Source organism: Mangifera indica, chromosome 1, assembly GCF_011075055.1.
Source record: "Mangifera indica cultivar Alphonso chromosome 1, CATAS_Mindica_2.1, whole genome shotgun sequence".
Taxonomy (NCBI): Eukaryota; Viridiplantae; Streptophyta; class Magnoliopsida; order Sapindales; family Anacardiaceae; genus Mangifera; species Mangifera indica.
Window position 1 is genome coordinate 6,440,819 of NC_058137.1, and position 21,786 is coordinate 6,462,604.

Here is a 21,786-nt window from a genome sequence, read left to right on the forward strand (position 1 = left end):
CAAGATGTATCAATCAAATAAATCTTAAAAACGAAATCCCAAATGAGACTAGAAGAGAGATTATCATATTTTAGAGAGATATAGTAGAGGGAGAATGGAGAATTTCATAGAGAAAGAAATTCGAGATAATAAAGAAGTATATTTAATAATTATATAGTGATATTAATTATATGATAGAATGATGAATTTAGATGTTATCCCAAGGTCAATTAACATAATCAAGTAGAGCCACGCACAGATTATGACCTTTTTTTGGGCAAAATTTTGAAGGAAGGTCTTACAAGTCAAATTCAAGACACTATTGGTTCGTGAACAACCAAAGTTGATGAAGTTGAGGCAAGAAAGTCACGATTTACTTGAAATATTGTAAGTTAACCAGTTGATTTACTTACATGTGGTTCCCCGTGACAAGATAAAGAAAGACCAAAAAACTTATCCCCACTAAGGTTTAGTCAAATCTTAAGGTTTTACCTGTAAAGTTTTAAACTTTTAAATATCCCCTATTTATCAACCGTTATAGTTAATAAAATCCGTTAAATCTAATAGTAAAATTATCAATTAATATTTAATATTAAAAAAATAAAATTATTCTATTTTCATCATTTAATTTTAAAAATTAACAATTTTTTTTCAAACTTAAGTTTTGAAATAAACATTTTTCCCCTTAGGGTTTTTGCATTTGGGGGGAAATTATTGGAGGAAAGAAAGGCATATCTTGAGGGAAAAATGTGACTTTTTAAAATTTAGGTTTGAGAAAAAATTATTAGTTTTTAAAATTAAAGAATAAAAATAAAATAAAATATTATTATTTTTAATATTAAAGGTTAAATATAATTATACTTTTAAATTTAATAGATTTTAAATATTTGAGTTTTTAAATTTAGGAGGTGCAAATTTAAGAGTTCACTAAAACTTGGGTGGGAAATTTAATAGTTTATTTAGATTCTCACCAACTATACCCTGTAACATTATAAATTCATCTCGTCCCGTAATTCCGGCCAATAACCTTTGAGTTTTTGCATTTGATTCCCATCACCATAGTTTGTCGTTTTGGATTAAAATCTTGATTAATAACAAGTTGATGATCCACTGTTATATTCTGCCACGTTGAAATTTAGTGTCGTTTCTTGGTTTTCCCGTGATTAGAGGAGGATACAACCTAAAAACTTCTGAATTTTCAATTACCTTGTAAAACCACTAGTTGAGGCCCACTTGCCGTTGTTTAAGGAATACAAAACCAAATTTCAGATAAAAGATTTTAGATCAATTATGAAGACAGTATTGCTATTCTGAATTCAATCAAAATTATGAATATTCATTTTAAATATATAAATACGTACATATTTATATGTATTATTATATAATTTAATAATTTTTAATTAAAAAATAATATTTAATTATACGATAATACATATAAATTTATAGGCAGTTATCACCTGTCCAAAAACTTCCCCATTGTTTCTTCGGCATTTCCGATGTTGTACACGGATTATTCTCACGTGCTTTTCAACTTTTAATTGTTCCAGGAGACATAATCGGGAACCCGAAATCCATATTTTGTTCACATTTTTTCTTTACATGTCTACTGTAGGCAACCTATAATAATGTATGAGAAAGACAGGCCAGTTCAAACTGAAAATTTTTACGGATTTTTTATTCAGAGCATGCTAGTGGGTTCATTTCTTTTTATAAAGTTTAATTTTCTACAGACAGAGAAACCCGACATGCGTAACTTTACAAGAAAGACATTGTACTTGCAATTGATAGATTATTTAGACTTCAAAAAGAAAGAAAAACATCGACATAGTGATCCTTAATCTTGCTTATGAATGTAGTCAATTTAATATGTAATGACTGTGAAGTTTCAGCCAACTTGCACCACCCCATAAACCACGTTTCTGGCCTGGTCGCAGCTACCATGGCAATTGCTGAGCAACTTCCCATCTCCTTTTCTTTCCTTTTACTTGACTCTTGAGTCAGCCGTTTACGTGCTTTTCTTGTTTGAGAAACTTTCTTTAATTATTCCATTTGTGTTGTGTTTCATATTTACTAAGGATTTTCAATTACGTTTTTTTCTTTGATCATAAAATTATATTGGATTTCTGCCAGAAAATTAATAGATGGAATCGGATCAGCGTTCTTCTTCCACCTCTTGGACAGCCATGCAGAATAAATTGTTCGAAGATGCTTTGGCAATACACGATAAGGATTCACCTGACCGGTGGCAAATTATTGCCAAGATTGTTGGTGGTACCAGCCCTGAGGAAGTCAAAAAGCGGTATGAAATTCTTGTAGATGACATCAAGAACATAGAGTCTGACAGGGTTCCCCTTCCTGATTATAAAGCAAATGAAAGCACCAGTGAGGGACTCAACATTGTTAGTAACGAAGACCAAACTGAGCAAAGGTGACAATTTTTTTTCTTTCTTTTCTGTACTATCTCATCCCTTCATCATTTGCACTCTGACACACCAGTATCCTCCAAGTGAAACTGCTTACAAGTAGGCCTGAAAGTCTGTCAATAATTGCTTGTACTTTGATTTCCTCTGCAGGCTGAAGCATCCAAGGCCGTAATTGAGATTTTAACAAGAAGATCGAATATTTGGCATTTACTATATATGGATCAGTGATGAGAAACCAATGGTCATTTTCTTGATCATTACCTTTAGATTGAGACAAATTTACTTCAAGACCTCCATTATTCTGCTCTTATTTTGTTTCTTCTCTATATATAGACAGTATGTTTCTGTAATTCGTAAGCTTCAAGGAAGAATCTTCAAATTTCTCCCAGTAAATGTGGTTGTTCAATTTACAGATGAATTTTTCCTTTCTATATATTCATGATTGATTGCCATAATAACACAATATGTAATTTGAAACCAGTAAGATTTCAATGCATTCTGGAAATCTCTGATGTTGGCGTTATTGAAAAGGGTTCTTTGATCCAAAATCATTGAACAGTCGATGGTGTGTATTGCCTGCAACAATTATGATTTTTTGGCAGAGTAAGTCCTTAAATATATTTGTGTGATGCAAAAGATATTCGTTAGGTGGGTAATAGGGATGGCAACGGGGAGGGGCGGAGAGGGAATCTCAATTCCTGTCCCCATCTCCGTAAGGGATATCAATCCCCGTCCCCACTATAGAGGTGAAAATGATTCTCTGTCTCCTCCCCGCAAAGAAAAATCTCTTCTCCATCCCCGCAGGAAAAAATCTCCTCCCTATACCTGCAAAAAAAAAAATCAATTTTTTTTACCTTCTAAACACAATATAAGTATATTAAATAATATAATTAAGTAAAATTAACATTAACCCACTATTTCAAATATCACAAATATAATATATTAACAATTTTAATATATACAACAAAAACCTAAATAAATTTAAAAAACATAAATAATTTAAAACTATAAAAAATATATTAGTATTTTAAATAAATATATTAATATAAAAGGATGAGGATGGGGATGAAGATGGGGATGGGGATGAAGATGGGGATGGGGATGGGGATGGGGATGGGGATGGGGGCGGGGAGGGGAAGGGGCGGGGCGAAGAGAGGACACATGTATCCCCATCCTCAGCCTGTCTCTGATTACAGAATTTTTTTTTATCCTCATCCCCATCTCCGTCCTCGTCCCTTTCTTTGATTCTATCGGAGAATTTTCTCGCCGTTAGGGTCAGAGAAAGTCGGGATCTTTAAATTCGGATCTAAATTATCATCCCTAGTGGGTAGATTCAATAGAGATATTAGCTAGAAACTCACCTTCTAAATATAAAGGTTGAATTGAATTAATTTGTCTTGTTTTTTTATGCACAAATGAAGCCCAAATTCATCCAATCTAAGCCACCATGTTGACTTGTTGCCCATTTTATCCAATTTAATAAATTCGAATCGAGTTTAAGTTATCTCACCATTCATAAAAAGTTAAGCACATTGTATTATTATTCGAATTTAATTTGTATCGAATACATCATCATTGGGAATATGCAAACTAAAATAGAAAAACACGAGTGATTATCATAAACCTCCACACCGGTGTTAGGTTTTCAAAAAAAAAAAAAAGAGAAAACCTCCCGGAGGTATAGAAAAAGAATCCCCTAAACCCTTTCCTGAGGTGTCAATTACATCATGTACCTCCCTTCCACGTCCTCTAATGGAAGAATTATATAGAAGAAGGCAAAATGTCTGAAATGCCCCAACTAGAGTAGAAGTCAAGCAACTTTTTTTAACTGCAAAAAAGAATTTGATTTACCATTGGATGCCAACGGTGTTAAAACTCCAAGCCTTTTCAAATTTGGCCAAACAACTCTTGTCCACCCAAAACTTTGATGAAATGAAAATTTCCTACCTTCAAGTTTAAAAAGTCTAACTTCTCATCCAACATCTATTTTTACTAGTGAAAATCATTAAATGGAAAGGTAGAAATGTTATTTTTAATGTGTATCTAGTGTAGATATGTTAAATGTGTCAGGTCAAATGTCTAGGTAATTTGACACAATATGTCTCGATTTAATACAAAAAAAAAAATTGTGTCAAGCTTGTAACTTTAACAAACTATGTCTTGGGTCATGAGATAAAACTTATAGGTCAACCTGATATAGTTCAATATTATTGAACCAATTTTTAAAATTTGTTTGGATGGATAGTCCAATTTGGTACAACTCACTATTGTAGTGAGCAAAAAAATTAATTTTACATAATTAAAAAAATAAAATATTTATTTTTTGGGCCAACTTATTAAAGACCCATGGGGGCACGGTTTGGAGGCTTTGGGCCATGTCTCAAGCTTTGAGTTTTTGTTGAATCAACCTAACACAAAAGTTTGTCGAGTGGTGGATGTTGGCATAACCCAACACATGAGCCCAATGGGCTGTACCATGATCAGTTGACACGACCCAACCTAATATATTGCCACCTCTTGTCTAGTTTACTAATTCACAACTCTTAAAACAAATGGGGCACAAGTGGTAGCTTGTCTAGTGTACTAATTTGCAAAAGTTGGACTATTCATGTGATTTTGTAAATAAAGTGGGGCAATTGTAGAGTGCTAATTATGGATGAGACAGACCTCTTTCGCACACCTCATCTATGGCCAAAAGACTAAATACCACCCACGGTTTGGTAAAATCCTAACTCTCACACATTAACTTTTAAAAATCCAAATATCTACCATTCTTGTTAATGTTATAATAAAAATATTATTTAGCTACAAATATTTAAAAAAAAAAGCTAAAAATTATCAAATTTCCTTCTTTAGTTTAAAATTTAATAATTTCTTTCCTCACCCAAAAGTTGAAAAGTGACAATTTCTCTCTAAGGTTCTTTTACGTCACCACTTTCCAGCGAACCTCGCCGTCTTCGACCATATTCTCTCTCCCTCCTGGCTTTTCTCTCCCTTCCAATCTTTCTCCCTCCCTCTCTGACTAGCCTTGTCATTGACGAAGACTTATCATTTTCGTCTCCAACAAAGATGACCAATGAGGGAGGGAGAGAGAATATGGTCGGAGATGGCAAAGTTCGTCGGAAAAAACCTTAGAGACACTTTTTAAACTTTGGATGGGGGAAATTGTTAGAATTTTAAAAATAAAGGGGTAATTTGATAAATTTTTATTTTTTTAATAGTTTTAACTAAATAACATTTTTAGCTTTAACCCTAACAATGAATTTTAATAGAATAGTAAATATTTAGATTTTTGAAAGCTAACAAGTAGAAATTTAAGATTTCACTGAACCTTGGGTGGGAATAATCTTTTGGCCCTCATCTACTGTTTAATATACTAAGAATGGCAAGTGAAAAGTTGATTAGATAGGGTTCATTTAGGGTTGGATTCGAGCCGAGCCCGTTTGAGCTCGAGCTCGACTCGAACAAGCTCGAAACGAGCCAATCTTAAGCCAGCTCGAGCCAATGTTTTCGAGCTCGAGCTTAATTGTCAAAGTTTATAAATTAAATTTTTTGATACAAAACGACCTCATTTTGACTAATATGTATTAAAACGATGTTGTTTTAATAACGAATACTCGAATTCGAAATGAGCTGAGCTGAACTGGAGCTATATTATTGTTAAGTCGAGCCGAACTCGAGCTTGAGCTCGGTTCGGCTCGAATCTAGCCCTAGGGTTCATAATATTAGACTACTGACATTGATGAAAGAAGCATTAGGAAAGAAAAGCCAGAAGAATTGGTAATGGCCCTAGGGGTGGCAAAAGAATCATTTCTTTACTAGATATCTCCCTTTCACATATCTTACGATCTTGTACACATGCTTGACTGGAACGGTTAAATTTGTTACAGTTTATGATGCTTTATCAATATTTAGTGCACAGTTTGTCAGCTTATGCATTTCATCTACTATATATAGAAATCTCAATTTTGTTTCATAATGTGGAAGTCTAGATTTGCTGGTGTTATACATGTTTATTTCCATGCATACCTGATGAAGTCATGGATAACCTGATGAAGTTTTGTTGCATAATCCTTTTAAGATTCTATTTCATCTGCCAGTCTTTTACTGAATGTTTACCTACTCCATTTTCGGAAGTATTGAGCTGTGGTCAGATAGATGAAGGAATTAACCTCAATGTTGCTGGAAGTCTTCTGCTGGAACAACCATTAACATTGCCCTTCGTTGAAGCAGCGGTCTGCCTTTCTACCTCCCTCTGTGTGTGCGCGTACAATGATTCATTTAGTGTCATTTTTTTGGCTTATTTACTATCCAATCAAGTAGTAGTTTTAACATGTTGACTTCAGTCTATTTCAGAGAGACACTTGCTTTGTATCTTCTGATATTACTTAGCATATGTAATTTTGTTTTCGGCAGGTAGGGAGAACTGATACTGTGATGAGACTTTCTAAAGCTCTAACCAAAAAGTTCATCCGGGAAGCTCTATAGTAGTGCTTTTGAACCATCGGCCATTCCAATTATAGTGTTGCAGAGTTGTGGGATTCAACCCATCTCAGAATGCTATTATATATTTAGATTTTGCTATCTGAATACTTAGCCGTAGGGAAGTGCCTCAGCATCAATAATATTATGCTCTAAATTATACGGGTTCAAAATAAATCTTTTTTTTTTTTAAATAATATCAAACTAATAAACAAATTTTGCTTAAAAATTTGTTAAAAAAAAAATCAATCACGATACTTAAACTTATAATGATTAGAACATATAATTTCTAAAAAATAACTATTTATTTGATTTTAATGAAATAATTAGATGAAAAAAAGTTTTTATTTCATGATATAGAAAAAAATATAATTTTGTAAGTTATTGTCTATAGAAGACATTTAAATAAATATGAGATACATTTTTTTCTTCTTTTTCATTTTATTTTCAAATTTATGTTTTCTTTACAAACTTTTAGAAATTTATCTACTCTAATATAAAATAATTAAATTATTCAAAAATAATTAAATTTTTTAAAAATACTCATATTTTGATCAAACTCGATTCTATCGATTTTAATTAGTTTATCTAATTCACCGATTTTAACCGGTTTGATTAAATCAATAAGTAAACTGTTTTTTAATGTTAATTTGATTAGATTTAGAGTCAACTTTTAATTCTATCTGTTGAACTGATCAATTCAATTTGGTTTTCAAAATAGTAATATTAACACAGCAGAAACAATGAACCCTCCCAAAAAAGGTCCATTAACAACTCACGCTCACCATTACTGATGGGAAAGATAGCACCAAAAAAGCTAATGTCTATTTAGACTTGTACAATCAATACATATGAATTAATCAATATCTCTCCGTAAACACAAAATTCTTAAGATAAAGTTAAAAAGTGAAAATATACTCGCTCATATAATCAGCCATGATTTTACCGAAATGTAAACCTAAAAAAAAAAAAAAAAAAGAGGTAGAATTGACTGTATTAAATCTTATTTCTCTCTAGAACGATATAACTCTAGCGTCCAAACAGCTGATTAGAAGCGGAAAAGCTAGAGAAAAGGCACGCCCGCCCTTAGATGTCTTAGTACCCTCTCTGCCCTGCTTCAATCTCCCAATATTTCTATCAAACGACGGCGAATCAACCGGTCACCTGAAACAACGAGGATTTCGGTAACGCCCCTAACCCTTTCCAAATTTTGCTTCATTTAAAATTGCATCATTCTCGTCGTAATCATCTGTAACATCTAGGGCTGGGTCACTCGACAGTGGCCACATGTTTGGCTACTTTTTCGTTTGAATCCTTCTTCTTCTAGTTCTCTTTTTTGGATGAAATTTCTCTTGGCGTATGCTGGACATTGTGCGTGTGTGTGGCTACTACTATAACAACACTTTTCGCTGTTGTGCACCGTTTTTAATTAAATTACATGTATTGGTTGAGCCTCGATGCCGAAGTTGTTCTAGTTGTCTTATAACCCAGCCTTTAGTTCATTATTGGCAGAGCTTTTTTTCCTTGTGTCTATTATAGCTTCAATTGAAATTTACAGTAGTTACTCCTCCAAATATATAAAATGTTTATGTCTAAATCACAGGTCATTCATGTCCTCGAGTTTAATAGTAGGTTTTCTTTCAACTTTGATGAATGTAAACTTGACAGTGTTGATATATAAGTGTTCTTAACAATATTGGTAGTTTCTGTTGCTTTTAACATTAACTGTTTTAGTACTAGATTCTATTGTCTGAAACATAAACTGTTTAGTACTAGGTTCTAATGCTTGGAACATAAACTGTTTTAGTACTCCATTCTATTGTCTGAAACATAAACTGTTTAGTGCCAGATTATATTGCTTGAAACATAGACTGTTTTAAGTACTAGAATCTATTGCATGAAACATAATCAAAACCTAAACTGTTTTGGTACTAGATTCTATTGCTCAAAATGTAAACTTTTTAGGTACTAGATTCTATTGCTAGAAACATAAACGGTTTTGGTACTAGATTTTATTGCTTGAAACATAAACCTTTAACGTTTTGAAATAATGTACTATATCACTTTATATTTAAGTTTCAAAATCTTTTGTTTTCCAAAATTCCTACTTCCTAATTTTTTTCACAACAAAAATTTATGAATGGGAACTGGAATAGGACCACTAGTTGGGTTTTAATTTACTGATTAGTAACTTTTGTAATGTGTTCACGTTTGATTTCTGGACATTGGGTTTTAATTTACTGATTAGTAACTTTTGTAATGTGAACACGTTTGATATCAGGACATTGGGTTCATTTACTGATTAGTAACATTTGTAATGCCTACACGTTTGATTTCAGGACATTGGATTTTAATTTACTGGTTGGCAACTTTTGTAATATGTATACATTGGGTTTCAGGACATTGGGTTTAATTTACTGATTAGTAACTTTTGTAGTGCCTACACATTTGATTTCAGGACATTGCGGTGATTTGTAATGGAAGCCAGATTTTTTCGCTTTCTAAAGATTGTAGGTGTTGGGTACAAAGCCAGAGCTGAATCAGAAGGCCGTCTCTTATTTCTCAAACTGGGGTACAGTCATGAGGTTGAACTTACTGTTCCTCCAGCTGTACGTGTTTTCTGCTTCAAAAACAATGTAATTTGCTGCACTGGAATTGACAAGCAAAGGGTGCACCAGTTTGCCGCTTCTGTCCGTAGTTGCAAGCCTCCGGAAGTTTACAAGGGCAAGGGTATAATGTATATTGATGAAGTTATCAAAAAGAAACAAGGAAAAAAGTCAAAATGATGGTGGATATGCGAGGTTCTGATTTGCCATGTTTTTGCATCTTTATGCGGCTTTATCAGCAATCTCATGATCCATAATACTAAATTGATTCTTAGCTTAAAATAGAGCATCCGTTTGGAACTTCTAGGGATTTTGAGAATGTTCTTGCACCTCTATTTGGCTTTGTTAGCAATGCCATATTATGTAAAACTAAGTTGATTCATTGCTTAAATTAGAGCATCTTTTTGGAACTTCTAAGGATTTTGATGAGGAGCTTTGCAACATTTGAACGCATAATCAATAAATCACCAGGAGCTGTGTATCATCTTTCCGAGGTTTTGCTATTGGAATCAATTTAGTAAAACTTCTCAATCGAAATTTCTTTGGACGAATTTGAAGTTTAATGTTTCTATTTATTATCTGAGAACCTATTTATCCAATATTGGCTTGGTTCAGAGAATTAGGTGGTCTTTCTTGTACTGACAGAGTTTTATACTTGTGCCAAGGGGAGTTGATGGAGTTGTCCCATTCCATAGCCGAAACACTCAAACAGGCGAACACTGGTATGTGGATAACTGTTATGTCTCGGCCCGTTGGCATACGCTTAAGGTTTGTCAGTGATACTTGCTGCTTGGAGTCTCAGAGATTAACTTCTATATCTGATAGTAGGCTGATATGTTGCTGTGTACGTACAAGGAGTGGAAAATTTATTTTCAAGAGGTCACATTTTATTATTACAGTGGGCTTTTCCGAAATGTTTCATAGCTCCTTTTGGTTACCTCTGATGTGATAACATGGTTCATATTTGCTCTTCCCAAACTACTATTTCTTTCAGGATAAAGTGGCGGATCATTTTTCTCTGGCGGGAAAGTCAAATTCGGCTAAAAATCTAAATTAAGAGTTAGGGTGAAACTATTATTTTAATAATAATATTTAAAAATATATAATTTATTATATTATCTTATTAGATTTTAAAAGTTAATAAATTTATTATTTTTAAGTTATTCATTTTAAAAAGTCATATTTCTCTCTCCCTCAAAATTTAAGATTTTTTTATTTACTAGAAAAAAATCTAAGGTTTTTTCTTTTATCTCTGATGACTATCTCTAGCATTGACAATCTCCTCTTTTCACTTTAAACTATCATCGAAGTTAGTTATGACCTTTTTCTCACCCTAAATTGTCGTCCAAATGATTTTCATTCGGATTTATCAAATTCAGATGAAAATCATCTGGATGACGAGTCTCATAGCTGATATAATTATTTTAAAATATTTTTTTATGTTTCTTATTATATTAATTAAAAATAATTTTTTTTTAAAAAAATTAATAAATAAAGATATAATTATAATAAAATAAAGATTATCTTGAAATCTTCTAGTATTTAATATGAAAATAATAATCGAATTAATTTTTATATTATTTAATATATCATCATTAATAATAAAAAATTATTATTATTTATTATTAATTAATTAAATAAAATAATAAATAATAAAAAACTATATCAACCTTTATTCACCGACTGCCAACAGCTCTTTCACTTATTTTCTAGGATCATTTTATCCGGTCCTCCCAAACATTATGAAGATTCGTTAATTGATTGAGACAATGGAAAGGCACGAATCAAGATTTCGTGAATAGGAGGCTAGACGATAGAGAGGTGTATGTCCCACTCCAACACATCATATCATAACCGTTTGACCCCAAAATCCACTTGGCTCCTTTTAATGCCTTCTCCCCATAATTAATCGTTGGAGTCTTGCATAAATACGGCAATCTTTGACCGGTAGGTAATCCATCATCCCTCAACTGCACCTCTCTGTGTACGTACTTTTTACCTAACAGTCACCTAAATCAATCCAGTTATATATGTACAACTTAAAAAATGTGGATATCTATAACTATTTTTTTACCATGAAATTTCCATTCGGTTGCCAGACTGGGGTAAAAATACGACACTCTGAAGTAAATTTTATATTGATAAAATATGAAAAAGAATAGTAAATTTGTCTTTATATTTTATGTTGCTTGAAAATAAGAATATTGAATTAATTAAATAATTTATAAATTTTTTAAAATATATTTTGAATTATAAAATTTAAAAATATAATTATGGTAGAGTACGTATTTAAAATAGATAATATCTTGATAGTGAATAATCTCATATCGATAAAATACGGGAGAAATATTGAATCTATCTATATATCTCATATCTTATGGGGATAAGAAGATTGAATTAGTTAAATATCATGTGAATTTCTTAAACTGTTAAGACGTATTTTAAATTGTAAAACTCAAAATTAAAATCATAATAGATTGTATGTCCAAAGTGAATAATATTTTAACAATAAACCGGTCTATTGGATCAAAGACATTATAAAAAAAAACGTTATGTTAACATTCTTTAGTCATCTGCAAAAGGTTTGAATTAGATTCAAAGTGTTAAAGAGAAAGAAGTTATTATTATAAGAGGGACAAAATCAATAGTTTCGTAAAGAACATGTACTGATGTGGGAAGACTAAATCCAAGTGGATGATACCTCTCCCTAGATTGGAGCATTCTATACTTTTGAATCTTATTTACATTAAAACAAACCGTTTGATGAAAATAATTACAACAACCAGCTTATATTAGATTATCCCATGTTAGGTAAAGCATGATACTTGCTTTTATGAGTTGAATATTAAAGAGATCTTAGCTCTTTTTAACCATCATATTATAGCAATGTTTTACTATTAATTAATATTAAACCATGTAAATGTGCGGAGTAATATTATGTGTACCCATTTTGAATACATAAGTGTGTTATCATATGATTGAGTGTCATTTTATCTTTAATTCAAAATCATCCGATCACACATAGAGTGTGTATTTATTTGTGTACTCAAACTGGGTACGTATAGTTATTATTATTTTTTTTTGGCTGTGTGTATACTTCATGTCTTACCTTAGCAAAATTCTTAATCTGGCTTATGTGATAGTAATATTATACTTTCCAAAATTTTTATCTCAAAAATATTAATTTAATCATTTATAATGCTATATAAAAAATTATGAATTAGGCTTTAGAAGGGTAATAATCAAATTTTGAAATAATCCACTTCCATTAATGTTTCAATTTTTAAGATATTTTAACTTCATTACTTGTGAGATTTGTACAGTGGAACCGCACCTTAATCATTTTATAGGGTGGGAAGGAAAGAGGAGAAAGAAGGGTTAATCTTTAGATAAGAAAATAATTAGAAGTTTAGAAGACTAAAGCGAAAATTTTCTTTAGAGCCATATTTGAAGCTGTAGTCTGAATGCCTTCCTTAAGAGGGGACAATTAGAGGTTACAGAGAGTCTTAAATTTCATGTAATGATACTGACAGTAAGTATCTTTTTCATGACGGCCTAAGAGGAGTTTCTTTTCTCCAGCAAGGTACCAGTTCCTTTATAAACATTGGTCCATTGGGTCATATCTCTAACCCTTTAACTTTTCTCTATCTTATTTCAATATTATTACTTTAATCTTACCTGGCACTGGAAAGAAAAAACATCCTGTCAACAACAAAATCACTAGAACAATTCCAATTCCAATTCCAAACGCTTTCAAACTCCAACCAAAGAAACCAAAACATTTAAAATCCTTGAAAACACAGATATAGAGAAGAGACATTCCAGTTGTATCTTGTTGCTTTTGAGGAATGAATATTTATGTGCTCAATATATACAGTGTTCAAAGCTCATTATTAATTTAGCGTCTCTAGGGCTTGTTTACTAACACATTTGCATGCATGCATGCAAGTTTCGACGACGCCTAGTGGGCATTTTCTTGATTAGTGAAGTGGATTATGACTAATCATTATTATTTACAAGGCAAATCAGATACGATTCTCCTTTGTTTCCTTGGGAAAGTGGAACAATCCCATCATTAATGAGCATGCATGTAGGTGAATTAACCTTAATTAGTCATTTGTTTTGTTGATGGTTTAATTACAAAGTGAATAAATAGAGGGAGAGCATCTTTTGGAAAGTGGGGGGGTCTTCCCGTTTGTCCAACTATGAGCTCACCAATCTCTAGACGATCTGATTCTGTCTCTCTCTCTCTTCATGTTTTTTTGAATCTTTTGATCAAATGGGGTCGATATTCCAGAGGAGTTTGTTGGGTTTTTTTTTTTATTACAGAAATATCATCTCAGATTATTTTTATAAGAATCAAATCAATGAGATTAAATAGGTTAAGTTTTAAATCAAATGACTAGTTTTATAATTATTAAATCAAAGAAATCAAGATTTTAACTTTAAAATATGAAAAAATTTAAATTCATATTTTTTATATATAAATTTCTTTTTTTTTGGTCTTTCAAATTGTTCTATAATAGTAGATTTATTGGGTGGTGTTTTCCAGGGAAGAATGAATGTGGGGTTTTAACTTTTAAGGACTAATATTTACAATTTTTTAATTATTATACTTAGTGATTTGTTTTTTTTTAATTATTTTGGAGCTTTTCTTTATTGAGTTTCCATCTTTGACTCAAGAAATCTGAACAAGAAGGAACGAACAAATGTTGCTTTGATGATTGCAGAGTATCCCATTTGGATACCTTTAACCTAGCTTTCTTTTTGGTCTCTCTGATAAAATCTACGGATCTTCTACGAGCAGTGGTCTACGGCCATTATTATTATTACTGTTACTGTTACTGTTACTGTGACTATTACTTTTTGGATTGTGGAGAGTTTTGGATTCGGAAATTGAGGTGATTATCATTATGACCAACTTGGCTTTCTATGCTTCACGTGATTGATTTTTCAGGGTACGAAGAACACTGTATCTCACTGTTACTGCGCCTTGTAATAATTTCAAACTGCTTGTTGGTTTCTCGTAAGGTCTTATTATTCTTAGATTGCAAATTTGACCATCTTCCAACCACCAAAATAGTTGAGGATCCACGTGTAGGAGGAATCTTAGATTTAGAGATGCCTCTTATAGTTATTAAATCGATAAATCAATAATTTAATTTTAAAATATTAATAAAATAATCTAAATTCCTGCTTTTATTGGTGAAATTTCAATTTTTTTTTTTTTAAATTTTAGTGAAGAATGATGTGGGATGAAAAAAGTTATTGAATTATGGCACGTCCCGAGGCTAGTGACGATGAGGAGGGGTGGATTTTGATCAGATTCAAATATCAATTGATTTGGGTTTAATTTAAATATAAAGTAATTTGATTTAAATTCGATTTAAGTTTTTCAAGATAAAATTAAGTTTTATTAGAATAAAAATAACTCAATTTAATTTAGTTTTGTAACTTAAATCAATAATTCAAATTCATAATTTAGTTTAACTTTAATTAATTGTTAGAATTGATAGTTCAAATATATGATTCGGATTTGTAGTTTATTAACAAAATGACATAATTTTATTTAAATAATATTCAAAATTTCTGATTCAAATCATAAATTCGAACTGTCAATTCAAACTACTGAATTCGAACAGAATTGAATTATGAATTTAAACTATTGATTCAAATTGTGAATTTAAACTAAATTGAACCATATATCTTTTGGCTCAAATTTAATTTGAATTAAAAAATCGGTCAAATTTTTTAACTCAAATTCAGTTTAAATTTTAATCAAATAAATTTAAATCAAATTAAATTGAATTAAATTAGTTTTTAAAAATGAATCGACTCAGATCATATCCAAGACTAAGTGTGATAAAAGTTTTGACAAAAACGATTGATAGACATATTTAAGAATAAGTATACGTGATTATTCGTTTTTGTAGGTATATTGTTATTTATTGGGGACACCCTAACCAAAGGACATGCGCCATCTAAGTAAAGGATGCATTAAATGAGAACGAAGTTATTTTGACACAAATTGATTGAGAACTGAAATCAGTCCCTGCTAAGTTTAAAACACGGCGAAACCAATAATTCTAAGGTATAATGTAAACATGTACGAGTCTGATTTTTAAGAAGACAATTTCGGAGATACTGTGTAGGCAAGTTAGAAATTTGACCCTGTGACGAATGCCATTTGTAAGGCGCGTGAGAATGAGAAAGAGAAAGTATTCCATTTTCCTTGGGAGGGTGGCAGTGACAGAGCAGAGATACGGATGCGGACAGATGTTAAGAGAAGTGGAGGGAGGGGGTGTCCTCGTGATCGGAGAAGGCAGATCCATGGAAGACTGTTCCCCCTAGTCACGTGGGCTCTTTTGACTGACCAATGACCAACCATCTCCTCCCCTTAGCCTTGTTAACAGCGCCTCCACCCCTTTTCTCTTTATTTTTAACGAAATCTATCAACTTACTTTGCTCTTTCAGCTTATAGATCGAACCAAATAGTTATAGCAGCGGCCGCAACATCGCTACAGCAACCCTTTCACCGATTCTCGTATATTTCTTTATTATAAATCAATCACAGTTGCATAGACTCTTGCCATATTATAATAAACTGCCCTCTGGGTCCCTCTCTGTCACTGTGTCTTTATATCACTGTCACTATATACTTATGCCGTATGCATCTGATCCCCCTATTTGCATTTCACGACAACGTGGACTGCAGGTGCTGACTGTTATTTCGCCATTTTATTAGCTTATAAAGCTACCAGACAATCAACTCTTCTCACTCTCACCCCGCTACTACCATTTTAGCTCTCTCTTTTATGTTATCTATTTTTCAAACACTGTATTATTACATTTATCTCTCCCCTTGCCACTTTTACTATTTGCCTCCTACTCTCTGCCTGCTTCTTAAACTATAAATTAACTTACCATCACCCACTTGTTTATATTATTGTTATATTACTTCTTCTCTCTGTTTTAATTTCTCTCACTTTCATAAACACAAACCCTTTCTCCTTCTTCTTCTTCTTCAACTATTCTTTTAACAAGGAAAAGAAGATAGAAGAAATCAAGAAATGATGCATAGGTGCAGAAGCTCTCAAGGAAACATGGCGGGGCAATGTTCATGCGGGCTGTTTCATAATCACAGCCAAGGCAATTCATTTTCCATGGCATTTTCGATGCCAACCTACAAATCTTTCGATGAAACAGACATGTATTCTTCTATGTCCCCTTCTTCTGTTGATTGTACTCTATCTTTGGGTACTCCTTCTACTCGATTGTGCGAAGACGATGAGAAGCGGATCCGCCATGAAAGACGCTCTGATTCTTGCGTGTCAAACTATTATTCGGACTTGTTGCCGACCAAAAATGCACCTTATGCACCACAAACGCATAAGCCCAGCCGTGGAGCAAATACTGTCTCCAATAATAACCCTGCTAATGACCCTCTCCTCGCTCGTCGTTGTGCTAACTGTGACACAACTTCCACCCCACTTTGGAGGAACGGACCAAGAGGCCCAAAGGTAGATATATGTATACATGCATATTTTCAATTGAATTTGATTTGCTTCTTCGATACATTTTTTAACTGATTTGATATTAAATGCAGTCTCTTTGCAATGCCTGCGGAATTCGGTACAAGAAGGAAGAGAGAAGAGCCACGGCAGCAAATGCAAGCAACACAGGTGCAAGTGCAAGCGCAAGCGCCTCTGGAATAGTGGAGGCACACCGCGCTTATCATAATAATTCGTGGGTTCATCACGCACACACTCAAAAAATGTCTTGTTTTTCACCGGCGAATGAATTCAGGTTCATTGAAGACAGCGATCAAAATTCTGAAACAGGCATTCCTTTTCTTTCCTGGAGGTTCAATGTCACTGACAGGCCTAGTCTTGTCCATGACTTTACCAGATGAAAAAAAAAGTAAGGTCGACGGTCAAGATCATGGACGAAGCGATGGAAGTGTGACAATACATATATTAACTTCTTGTGTATCACGATGATGATGATGTTGAAGATGTCTCGTCAAGTCAAATCCTTTTTCTTTTAAGTTGTTTTCCTTTTTTCTTCGTCGGCATACATAGATGGATTGAAAATAGGATGACTATATGTCCTTATTTTGCTTTTCTTCTTTTAAGGTTTTTAACTTTCTTTTTCCTTTGACTAGTTGTATAATCAAAACCTTTCTTTGAGGTAGATGATGATCATGGTGTTGTCCATGTCGTGATAAGGGATGTTGATTATAAAAGTGCCCTTTAATTCGTTTATGTTATATATATATATATATAGAACATTTTGTCATGGACATTGTTTACTGTTTTGCTGAATTTCATACACTGAGAAGCTGGTTCAAAGCATATGATTCTGATGATAAATCTGATCAACCAATCACCACATCCATCAACGTCTTTCGGATCTGAGCCGGAGTACACTGTTGGGTTCGGAGAACAGTAGAGCCTTTTGTCCTGTCTGTTTAGCTTTGTTAACAGAGAAAAAAAAAAAACCGAAAATATTTTATTTTTAACCCAAACAGAATCTCTTATATCAAATTCAGGGTTTATTATAAGAGAATAGTTAAACCCATGTTCTCGTATGTAGCCTCCTCTTTTAGCCACCTCTTGAGTGAGGGCGCCAAATTGCCTCTTGCACAGTTGTAAAATCATCTACTGTCAAAATTCCGTTGACTCATTCCACCCACAATTTTATTTCTAAATTTAATCACTATAAATATTTTGATAAATCTCTGTAAGCATGAAAAAAAGATGATTTAACTGATGCGATATAGCTTCATATGATTTTCTGTAAAAGTGGACTGTTCATGTCTTAAACAGAGAAGAGAGAATAGTTGATGGTTGCAGAGAAACATTTAATGGCAAGTTCAAGTACTGAGTAAAAGCAACACTGTAGTTAAATTGCAGCGTTTGCCAGAAAGTATGGGTGTGAAAGGGAGGAGCTCAGAATTTGGCAAACTTTGCTTAAAATGGAGCTACTTTCTCTTTCAATATGCTGACAAAGTTAAAAGTCTCTGAACTCAGGATCATAAGAATAGGAAAATTTTGAGGTTTCAATTTATTCATTGCAGAGATTAATATTTTATGTGGGCACAAGCATAATAACTCCCCCAAGAAAACATTTAATCTGGATGCCATCTTTAGTTTTCCTCCCTGACACGATCATAAATGCATCAAGCAACTGGCATCCTTACGACAATCTTCTGCAATTATGTGAAAAATCAACTTTAGTAAGTTCAATTTGAGGGTGGTTAAGTACTTTGACCAGTCATTTACTTTGTCGTGTTTTCGTTTTTTTAACTTCTTGAGTTATTAACGAGGAGGCTAACTGTTGGGGCATATACATGACTGACAGTCAAAGGATGTGGTACTAATTACAGGGTCCTTTTTGGTATAAATTAGTTTTGTTTTTACCTAAAAGAAATTTCCCCTCGCCATGATTGAATTTAGAATTTGTTTCTTTAGAATGGGCTTTCTGGGCCTTCCATTTCTTATTTGGGCTGGACCAACTACAAGTCCATGAATATAATTGAAAACGTATAATATATAAACATAATAACTCAACTAATATCTATTATATTTGATAAATTAAGATTTTATAAGTTTAATAGAAACTCAAACTCAAATTTACTTTTTAAAAATTTTAATACTTCATCAATTTTACTAGCCTTTATCGATTTCTTTTAATTTTGCAAGATGTTGTTATCAGAATTTTACATATCACTCTTACAAACATGGGTTTACCTCTCAATATATTTCTGACTATTTTGGGCTCTTCTTTCCACAAAAGTTAATGAGGAAATATTGGATTGAATGGGCAGCAACTTTTCCGAATTAAACAAATGTAAATAATTACCAAGAGCTAAGGAAATTTTGTTTTTTCTATTATGGTTTTTAAAATCGGATCAAATCAGTTGATTTAACTAATTGAATCATCAATCACTAACTAAACCGATTATACCATGCATTAAATCGGATTTGACTTGATTAATATAAAAAATTGATTTTTTTTCAAAAATTTATTTAAAAAACTTGAACTAATATCTTATTTATCATGTTTGAATGTATATACTATCAAACTAAGTGTATTTTAATGTAAATTAGTGAAATTATATATCTAATTATAAATTTTACAAAATTTTAATATTATTTTTAAATAGTTAATTAATTTAATCATCGATCAATTAATTTGACTATCAATTAAATCAAATTCTGTCATTATTATCAAACAGTACATTGGATTTTATTGAAATTCTTTTGATGATTTTAGATGTTATACTGATTACAGTAATAAGACAATCCCTATAGATCAAAGGTAAACACAAGAAAGTATATGAAGAAGGCCCAACCTCAACCCTGGTTGGGGGTGGAAGCTTCCTGATTACCATCAAATTCTAAGGAACCTTTGTTAAGGTTATAAACAATCTTCGATATAAAAATTTGCACTCTATTTTATAAATAAATATATATATATATATATATATATATATATATATATATATATATATATATTATTAATTGATATTTTATTTTTAATTTAAAGTTATTCAATCATCAGATAACATATTAAAATATATATATATATAATTTTATTGTTTTTTATATTGTGAGTTAAACTTATTAATAAAATTGGTTAAATTTATTTATAAAATTACTGAAAACGCAAAAATACATTTTGTATTTATGGATACTAAATAATAATAAATATTGGGAAATTTATAAAAATTTCTGTTCGTCACTTGAATCTGTTGTTGGTGACAACACCCAAGCAACCATTGCTGTTGTGGTCCCAAAATTGATTGTCCTCTTTCGGTCAATGGTATATGGTACAGTGTACTTAATGCATGTAAAATTAGCAGGTAAAAGAGAATAAAGGAAGCATTCCCGTTAGAAAACAGTCCTCCTTTGACTGTGAAGAGCCCTGTGGATGGGAATAAACAGACTATCAAGGAAACCAATGCCAAGAATTTTCGTCATTGGGGTAGAAGAACAATCGATTGAACATAAAGAACTAGCACTAATGAATCACAAAGGCTAAACAAAAAAGATAAAAACAAAATTTAGGGTTAAAAATATTTTTTTAAGGTAAGTATCAATGACATAGTTCAACCTATAGTCGATAGCATGAGCATGAGTTCCTCATTTCTTAATATGTAAGACTATAGATCGTACATAGAAGATAACGATGATGGACTTGCAAGCGATTGATGATGATGAGATTGTATTTCTTGAGCATCACTTGAACTAGATGCAAGTGGGTTTGTTTTGATATTTGAAATAGGGAAGAAACAAAAGGATATTAAGACTATGATTCTTGGCTGGTGTTGCTCATTTTGATATGATAAACTTTGATTAAAAGATGTAAAAACAATTAAAAAAAAATGATGAGCATAAACCAGAGACAGTAGAAAAAGTAGTGGTTAAAAGTGAAATTTTTTTTTTTTTTTGGTATTACTAAAATGTGTAAGTAATATTAAATATAAAATGACAACTTAATCTTTGACTATAAAACCATGACATATAGACTTTGATTGATGGGTGGAAAATGGGTTTTTCAAACATAAAAAGTGGAAATCGTCATTTCATCAAAGTTGAAATTGATCTTTTCTCCTTACTTATTAAGAGGGATATTATGAACTTTTGTAATAGAAGAGCAATAATTAAAAAACCATTGGAAATTTAAACAATTAAAAAAAATTAAAACAATACAAATTCATAAACTGAAAAAGATTTAAGTTATTCTTTGTTATGAAATATATTATATCCAAATTATCAAAATTTAAAATTTAAAAAAAGCTATACTTTTCATCTAATTTTTTTAATTTATAAAAATTTCCATTATTTTTTTAATTCTTAATTCTTTTATTTCCTTTAAAAATTTGCTTTTGGTATTCTTTTATGTTTTTTAACATTGTAAAATTATTAAATTTAAGATTTAAATTAACTAAAAAAAGACAAAATCAAGGGGTTCTAAACTATTCCGTTGTTTCTTTTAAAGTTAAGAATAGACACGTCAATTGAGTCAGGTTAAATAGAGGTCTGACCTGAAGTACAAAAAAAATTCGAGTACGATAAAACTCAGCCCAACATTGTAGAGTGTCGGGCCAGACCCATGGGTCTATTGGGTTAGACTTAGAGTTTTAATATTAGACCCATAAACTGATTCGATCCGGCTCGACACTGTTATAAAATAAAAATAAGAATTTTTATTTTTTTTCCTGCTTCTGCAACAAGGCAGCAGAAGCAGATTCTGCCAAATGGCAGAAGCCAACCTAATTTTTTTTTAAA

The 21,786-nt window shown here is 31.9% G+C and overlaps 3 protein-coding genes across 4 annotated transcripts; all 3 read left to right on the top strand.

The window, feature by feature from the left end:
• The first annotated feature begins 1,953 nt into the window (after nucleotides 1-1,953).
• LOC123194653 (protein RADIALIS-like 3) lies at nucleotides 1,954-2,884 on the top strand. The gene is made up of 2 exons (XM_044607985.1): nucleotides 1,954-2,407; nucleotides 2,553-2,884. Exons 1-2 carry the CDS (start codon nucleotides 2,121-2,123, stop codon nucleotides 2,572-2,574), a joined length of 309 nt encoding a protein of 102 aa, XP_044463920.1. The 5' UTR covers nucleotides 1,954-2,120; the 3' UTR covers nucleotides 2,575-2,884.
• A 5,043-nt stretch (nucleotides 2,885-7,927) lies between these two features.
• Nucleotides 7,928-10,037, top strand: LOC123214727 (60S ribosomal protein L6, mitochondrial-like). 2 transcript variants are annotated; one of them, XM_044634694.1, is made up of 2 exons: nucleotides 7,928-8,068; nucleotides 9,322-10,037. In XM_044634694.1, exon 2 carries the CDS (start codon nucleotides 9,362-9,364, stop codon nucleotides 9,668-9,670), a length of 309 nt encoding a protein of 102 aa, XP_044490629.1. In that variant the 5' UTR covers nucleotides 7,928-8,068; nucleotides 9,322-9,361; the 3' UTR covers nucleotides 9,671-10,037. The 2 variants fall into 2 exon arrangements, 1 of the variants encoding a protein (XP_044490629.1); XR_006501887.1 differs by having other exon boundaries at nucleotides 9,343-9,649.
• A 6,253-nt stretch (nucleotides 10,038-16,290) lies between these two features.
• On the top strand, nucleotides 16,291-17,753 carry LOC123193961 (GATA transcription factor 18-like). Its single transcript, XM_044607049.1, has 2 exons — nucleotides 16,291-17,010; nucleotides 17,097-17,753. Exons 1-2 carry the CDS (start codon nucleotides 16,561-16,563, stop codon nucleotides 17,400-17,402), a joined length of 756 nt encoding a protein of 251 aa, XP_044462984.1. The 5' UTR covers nucleotides 16,291-16,560; the 3' UTR covers nucleotides 17,403-17,753.
• The last annotated feature ends 4,033 nt before the right edge of the window (nucleotides 17,754-21,786 follow it).